General features: G+C 40.0%; 1 protein-coding gene and 1 non-coding gene across 2 annotated transcripts; one reads left to right on the top strand and one right to left on the bottom strand.

Moving 5' to 3' along the window:
- Positions 1-665: 665 nt before the first annotated feature.
- On the bottom strand, positions 666-747 carry TRNAS-GCU (transfer RNA serine (anticodon GCU)). The gene has a single exon. It is a non-coding gene; the product is annotated as a tRNA-Ser (tRNA).
- A 114-nt stretch (positions 748-861) lies between these two features.
- LOC145098142 (E3 ubiquitin-protein ligase RING1-like) lies at positions 862-2,771 on the top strand. The gene is made up of 2 exons (XM_079035816.1): positions 862-1,980; positions 2,585-2,771. Exon 1 carries the CDS (start codon positions 908-910, stop codon positions 1,940-1,942), a length of 1,035 nt encoding a protein of 344 aa, XP_078891942.1. The 5' UTR covers positions 862-907; the 3' UTR covers positions 1,943-1,980; positions 2,585-2,771.
- Positions 2,772-8,160: the final 5,389 nt, after the last annotated feature.

The following is an 8,160-nucleotide window of genomic DNA, read 5'->3' as shown; positions in this document are numbered from 1 at the left end:
AATGATTTGTTTTCTAGTTGTATAACCCCTAAAATAAATGTGCGACACTAACTTTTTCTATCTGGATACGTCACTATCCTCCTAAAAGAGGTAAAAATTCGAGGTGATATTATGCTACATAACCCAATCTAAGTAACCACTCTTAGCTAACAATATCTTGAAAGCATCAGAATCCTAGTTTTAGGGCATCATGTCTACGTTAGGAGAGTAGAATAAAGCCCATCATTTTGTGTCTATAGTTTCCTTGGTAAGGACAATGTAACCACGACATCGTAGGAACATTGAGTTTCAAAAATATATTTGTCATATTCCAAAAAAATTGAATCTCAAAAATTGTGGCAAAAGCTATCGAAGACATGTGGAAATGAAATTCATTTTAGATAGGGATTGACACACAAACTTATAACGAAATGAATTAGGTATATCTATGCGATAATGCGGATGCAAATCTTGAAGTCAAAACTAACACGTAATGGGTTGGTCCATTTAGTTGGTTGTCAAATGAATTTAAGATAAGTAGATCGTGGATATTAGTCTATTACCTATAATAAGTAACCTGATAAAACTACTTAATTATTTATTAAATACTCTGAAAAATGACACTTAACAAAATTTTACAATTAAATCGTGAAAAACACACTTTAAAATTAAAAAGAAAAAATTCACGTCGCCTGAGAGATTCGAACTCTCGCGGGGAAACCCCATGTACTTAGCAGGCACACGCCTTAACCACTCGGCCAAAGCGACTTTTGTTTATTCATGTTAAATATTATTATATAATTAATTTATTAAACCTAAAGACACTGACCTAACCAACTAACGCTGACCCCACGTTTCACTCTCCTCCATACAAAAATATCCGACCCCTCTCTATCGATACCTCGCAAAGCGACGCCTCCTATAAAGAATGTCTTCAACCACCACCACCACCACCGTCGCCGCCACCATGGACCGCCGTACCTACTGGTGTCATGAATGTGACATGAGCATCTCTCTCATCCCTTCCTCCACCAGCACCACTGCCAACCTCCTCTGCCCTCACTGCAACTCCGACTTTCTTGAAGAGCTGGACTCCCCTATTACTTTCAATAACGCCACTAATCCCAACTCCGATAACCATGAAGATTCCAATCAATTGTTATTCCCTTCGTTTCTCGATCCGTCCTCTCCGGCGGCGGAGTACGCTAATTCTTTCCAGTTCTCGTCTGTTGCCCCTTCCGACGATAATTTCCTCCTCGACAGCCCTTACTTTCACCGTGTCATTAATCACCTGTTTAACTCCGAGGACTCCAATCCTTCCACCACCGCTACCACCTCCCGCCACCACTCCCCTGCGTCGAAATCCGCTGTTGAAGCTATTCCTTCGGTTAAGATCACAGCTGCATTCCTTGAAATCGATCCGGTTGTTATCTGTGCCGTTTGTAAGGATCAATTTGTAGTGTATGACGAGACGAAAGAGCTGCCTTGTAAGCATATGTACCATCCGGACTGCATACTTCCATGGCTTTCACAGCATAATTCATGTCCTGTTTGTCGGTTCCAGCTGCCTACGGATGCGGTTGATGGAGATTCGAAAGTGAGGAGGAGGTCTAGGTCTAGGGTTTTGAGGTTGGGGGATTTAATCGACGATGATGACGACGAAGAACTGTTAGGGTTTGGATTGAGGCACCTTGCTCGTAGGCACCGGCTGGTATTTCCAGTGAGACACCATCATTTCCGGCAACCGCAGACGGAGGAGGTGCAGCCCGAGGATTTCTTTTCTTCCACTCAAATTGCGGAGGAGGTGGAGGTGGATGCGCCGCCTGATTCACGGCGGACCAACAGCTTAGAGACTGTGTCCAGTTGGCCAAACTGGGCTGTTGATGGCGGAGCTGTTGATGGGGATGAAATTACAGTGAATACTGCTAGACTCGATGATGATGCTGATGTGATGATGTCTTGAACATTGCAAATAGAAGCTTCGTGTGAGTAAATTTGAAGGTATGTTTTGCTTAATTCCACTTGCAAGATTCATTGATTTGTTTGCTTCTTTGGCCTTTTGTTTCTGCATATCTATTACAAGATTGCCTACATTTCAATTGAATCCTAAAAAGTTATTAAAAGTTCATGCATTCAAGGTTATATGTCTTGTTGCTTTCTTGTAAATGCTTTGTATCTTTACCCTTTTATGGTGTTGTTTTGGGGAGTGTTGAGGGCTATTTATGACTACATACACCATGTCTTAATATGTTAAGTGAAAGAAATAGACACTTTTACCTATTTGCCCTTCATATTCTACCCCTTCATAATTATTTTTTTCCTCAATTTAATAAGTAAACCCTCCATTATCTCCCCTTATTTGCTAGATTTTTTTAATCTCTCTCCATAAGATTATTATAATTTCTCTCGAATTTTTTAGTTTGATAAGCAACTCCTCCACTATCTCCATTGAAGGTTTGGTGAGTTTTTTATAAAATAAATTATTATGAAATAAAAGAATTGTTTTATGTATGTAATCTCGATAAGCTCAAATACATATTTCTTTAATAGAATTGATTTATGTCTTCAATCTTAATCAACTATCAACCTTTTTACTTGAATGCAGATGATGTATAGTGGTTCTTATACAAGGGTCCAAGGCACTTAAACAGCATGAAAATTTAACCAAGTGTAGATTTGCTGTGGATGGATGCCTTTCTTTAATGTTACTTTATAGTAAACATTTTTTGCCTTTGGATTCTGTAATAAAAGATTAAAGGGCCCTTAATAGATCAACTCTTTCTTTCTTTTTTTTTTTTTTTGTCCTTTTTTTTCTCATTTTTATTATAAAATTGGAAATAATGTGCCTCTTTTTCTACTTTTGTGGGATCTTGATGCATTTGCATATATGATACCATCCATAATTGATAATTGAGACTCAAAAAAGTCCGCTAACCCTTTAAATCATGTTATGTGAGTTTGTTTTGGAAGGAAATTAAGGAGAACGAGTTATTATTTTATTGGTTTATTTGAGTTGGAAAAAATTATAATTTTTCATGATCATGAGTTAGAGCGAAAGGAGATACAAATTGATAGTTATACAAACGTACCTTTGTTAAATATTTAAGGATTAATGGTATAACATGGTAACCAAGACTTAGAGCATAGTCAAATGGTAGTTTTTTTTTTTTTTTTTTTCTTGAAATTCTCTCTAATAAATGAAGGTTTTTTTGTCATTTGTCAAATTCTCAAGAGTTTTGCCACATGTAATTTTGTGAGAATTTTAGAATTATTATTTTCCACTTGTCATTTTTTTAGAATTTCCATTTTTTAAAATAAAATTTCATATAAGGAAAGAAAATCATTCTATTAATTTGATAATAAAGAAGATTTGATTTTCTTTTATAAATGTTGTAAAAGATTATATTATGATATGTAAAATTATTATTTTATAAAATATTTAATATTTAAATATTGATATTATATTTTTATTTTTAATAAACCCGTGTAATACACGGGTCTCACAACTAGTTTCAAATATTAATAACTAGTATCTTAGTACGCGGGTTGTCACGGGTTGTTACGTGGAGTTGATTAAGGCAATATCATAGTTTCTTGTATCGTTATACATAATGGATAATTCATTACATATTTACAAATGGGAGAGTAAGCTTATATAACATTAAATGTTTTGGGGCAAAAGTGGCTAGTTGTTCCATAACATCCTTATTACATTGCTTTCATTCCCATTAGCAAAAAAAACTATCTTCATAGTTAATTTTGGTCTACCTACAGTAAGTTTTAATATATATAAGTCCAGATTAACCATGTACAATTGTTTGATTTGGAGGAGAAGCTTACAAAATAGTGGTCTCGGTGAAGCTATGGTTTTTTTATAATCAATGACTTCATATGAGATTCAAGGAAATGTCATTTTTTACATATTATCATACATTGTCATTTTCGTTTGACTGCGAATTCTGACACTATGATTATCAATTCAAACATTTTGAGTACGAAATCCATACATTTATTATGAATTGTCATTCAACATAAAAGTGTTAAATTCTATATATGAGTTTTAATTTTTTTTGTATGTATTGATAAACACAATAACATTATTAGAGTTATTGTAGCGTTCCGTTTCTGGTTTCAATATTTAAAATATATGTGATAAATAAATAAAAAGAATGAATGTTATTTAGTTGGCAAAAATATCATAGGAGGACTAAAGGGGATACAAGTAATTAAATCTAAGATTCTTTTACCAAAAATGACACTGATTTATCAACTATGAGATTTGAGTCACTATAGAGAACTTATAGGAGTGTATTGCGTATATGAGAAAAGTTGTACAAAAGTATTTTGGGTCTTAATAGACTTCATTTTTAGGGTCTAATGGGAACCTACGATCGGCCTCTACGCCCTTGCTCCCCTATAAAAGAAAAACCCTAACACCCCCTTGGTGCATGGGTGTATGCAACACAAAAGAAAGAGGGAGAGAGAGAGAGAGAGAGAGAGAGAGAGAGAGAGACGAGAAAATGGAGGAGGCCATGGGTGGTCGACGGCCAAAGAGGAAGAGAAGAATAGAGTGTTTCAACCTGTTTTGTTAAACCCTATGTAAATACACTTCCTCTTGTGTTGGAATGGTTGGATGTCAATGCGTTGTTCTTTGGAGTCGGGAGACTCGGTGACCAGTTGGATGGGATCATGTGGTCAATAAATTTTATTTAGAACAGTTTATTATGTTGCGCATCGGAAGTTGCTTAATGAAGGGTAGATATGGTGGACCTCATCTTCTTGTGGGTTGTCTGTTAGGAGTTTGGTTTTCCAGTATGAGGAATTGATCCAAAAATCTCAAGTGATTCCCAGATGGAGGTATACCTGAGCTGGTAAGGGTTAGATACAACATGAAAATTTTTGGATTGACCGTCCTTGTTTAAAGGGTTAGTGGTTTGGAATGACTTGTCAGAGAATCAAGGGTGTATTTAAGGCTTTTGGTACAACTTTGGGTTTTAGGATTTAGTGAAATTCGCGATCAATGTGTTTTGAGTACATCGTTTTGTGTGTTAGTAGTGTTCTTACTAAAAAAAGTGTAGGTCCAGCGAATGGATGAATATCAGTCCCAGAGTTTAGGTTCAGAAGTTTAGGAGTGATGGGTTTCTGGTCCCGGGAAGCATACTGATGGAGTCATTTCAGTGGTTGTCGTTTTGAAAGTCCCTAACTCTGTGGTTCTCACTAGAAGTTCAGTTCTATAGCTGGGAAGTCGTGGAATATGTTGGCGATGTATGTAATTGTTTTCAATGGTTATCCAATTGAGGCTTGTGTTGGGAGTCGCCTTGTTTTCGGATGAAGGGTGGAACAACAGTGAATGGTTAGGAGTCCTAATTCCCAGTGGTATCGGCAACATAAGTCAGGGTCGGAAGGGTTCCGTTTGGTTCGGGTCGTAAAGAAAAGTAGTAATAATTGCGTTCAGAGATAGTTTGGCTTGCTTAAGAGTCAGTCGAGGTATTGGATTTCTGAATTTTAGAGAGAAATGTGATGGTTTGTTTCAATGGTAAAAGTTAGCGAGCCAATGATTCGTTATTGGTCAGGGTGCATGATATTCGTTAAGATGGGTTAAGGATAGTATGGGCAGGCAGTCACCTGAATGAGTCGACTTTTAGTTCGGAACGGTTTCCGGGGAGGACCGTCCAAATGGATGTAACGACCCAATTTTCAAGGCCAAAAATTTCGTTTTTGAATTAACGCGTTTAACAAACATTTTTACCAAGACATTGTCAATAAACATTCATTACAAAATCATAATGTTGTATTTCAAACCATAACATCAAAAGTATAGAAAATCAGAGTACAGTCCCAAAAACTTCTTGCGGAAACATGTGTGTGTGTGTGATGCGCTGCTACGCCGCCGTCTCTTTCCCCTTCGACGAAGAGGTACCTGAAACCAAAACCAAAACCGTAAGCACAAAGCTTAGTGAGTTCCCCCATCATACCACATACCACACAATATCGTTGGTATCTTTCAACCGGTAACCTTCATCGGCATCTTTCAACCAGTAACCAACATCGGTATCTTTCAACCGGTAACTGGAGACTATTTCACCCCCTACTACTAACATACAATCAACAGATATAAGCATACAGTCAGGCATATCCGGGTACTGACCTACCCTTGGGTCCTAAGGACCACTATCAGGGAAACTAATCCCTACCATACACATAACATACTACCAACACATAATCAGACCAAGATAATTATCACAAAGACCATTATCTTCTAAATACCCCTTTTTGGTGGGTCAGCATTGTGGCCTTAGACCCACCCCTACTGGAAGGTAACTCACCTCAATGTCGTGCAATGTCTAAACTTTCCTCGGTGCACAAGTTGACTCCCTACGACTCCTCGATCCCTACACGACAACCTTCAAGTCAACACACGTCACATACAACCCAAAACAGGGTCAGTCCAAGATCAGTCCAAGTCAACATTAGTCAAAGTCAACATTCAGTTGATCTGACTCGCCGAGTTGGCCTACCAACTCGTCGAGTCCATGCTTCACTAATCCCACACAAAACCCCTGCTCCACTTGTCGAGTCTAGCAAAAACTCGACAGGTTCTCTTTCAATCATAACATCGGGACCATCTTCATCCGACTCGCCGAGTTCCTTCTTGAACTCGTCGAGTTCATCTCCAACTTAAGAACTTGTCCAGTCTATGACTCGCCGAGTTGTATGAACAACTCATCGAGTCCATCTTCAAAGATTGGGAGATTGCTATGGACTCGCCGAGTCCGGTCTCTGACTCGCCGAGTCAGCCACTTAACTCCCGTGTCTAATCCGCTTCTACTCGACAAGTTGGGCCACCAACTCGCCGAGTCCCAGGCCAAAATGCAAAATACTTAACTTAAAAATACGTACCAGGAACCAGGTGTTACAAGTCTCCCCCACTTATTTTAGACTTTGTCCTCGAAGTCTGTTGTTCGATCCTGAAGCAGCTCGGGGTAATGCTCCATCATCTCGCCCACCGGCTCCCAACTCCACTCCGAGCCCTTTCGGTGCTGCCACTACACCTTTACTAGCTCCACTCTCTTGTTCCTCAGATACTTTGACTTCCTGTCAAGGATCGCCACTGGCCGCTCGATGTAGTTCAGGTTGTCATCAACCTAAATGTCCTCTAAAGGCACTACTGCCGAATCGTCCACCAAACATTTCTGCAACTAGGAAACGTGAAAGGTGCTATGAATCTGACTGAGTTCGGCTGGCAGATCCAGCCTATATGCCACCTTGCCCACCCGGGCTACAACCCTGAAAGGTTCAATATACCTAGGGCCCAGCTTGCCCCACTTCCTGAATCGAATGACACCCTTCTAAGGTGACACCTTCAAGAGGACCATATCCCCGACCTGGAATTCCAAGTCGGATCGGCGCTTGTCGGCATAACTTTTCTGCTGACTCTGAGCAGTATGAAGCCTGCTCCGGACCTGCTGGATCCTCTCTGTAGTCTTGAGTACCACTTTAGTACTCCTCATAACCCTCTGACCTACCTCACCCCAACATATCGGGGTCTTGCACTTTCTCCCGTACAACATCTCGAAGGGAGGACGGTCAATACTCGCGTGATAGTTGTTGTTGTACGAGAACTCAGCCAAAGGAAGGTAAGTATCCCAACTACATCCGAAGTCTAAGACACACGCCCACAACATATCCTCCAAGGTTCGGATGGTCCGCTCACTCTGTCCATCTGTTTGCGGGTAAAGCGGTGCTAAAATGCAGACGAGTTCCCAGTTCGTCAAGGAACTTCTTCCAGAACCTGGAGGTAAACTGAACGTCTCTGTCTGAAATCACCGATACTGGCACCCCGTGCCGCGCCACCGCCTCCCTAATAGAAATGTCGGCCAACTTTTCGGCCGAAATACTCTCCTGAATCGGGATAAAATGGGCGCTCTTGGTTAATCGATCGACGATGACCCAAATCGAATCCACTCCCCGCGCGGTCTTGGGAAGCTTTGTGATAAAATCCATCGTGATGTCTTCCCATTTCCACAGCGGAATATCCAACGGCTGCATCTTGCCGTGAGGTCTCTGATGCTCGGCCTTGACCTTCCTGCAGGTCAAGCACTGGTCTACATACCATGCCACATCCTGCTTCATGCAGGGCCACCAATAGTCCAAACGAAGATCCCTATACAGCTTCGTCGC

Source organism: Lactuca serriola, chromosome 1 (genome assembly GCF_051521515.1).
Source record: "Lactuca serriola cultivar US96UC23 chromosome 1, Lser_US96UC23_V15, whole genome shotgun sequence".
Classification (NCBI taxonomy): Eukaryota; Viridiplantae; Streptophyta; class Magnoliopsida; order Asterales; family Asteraceae; genus Lactuca; species Lactuca serriola.
Note: the sequence above shows the minus strand (reverse complement) of the source record. Positions and strands in the feature narration are given on the sequence as shown.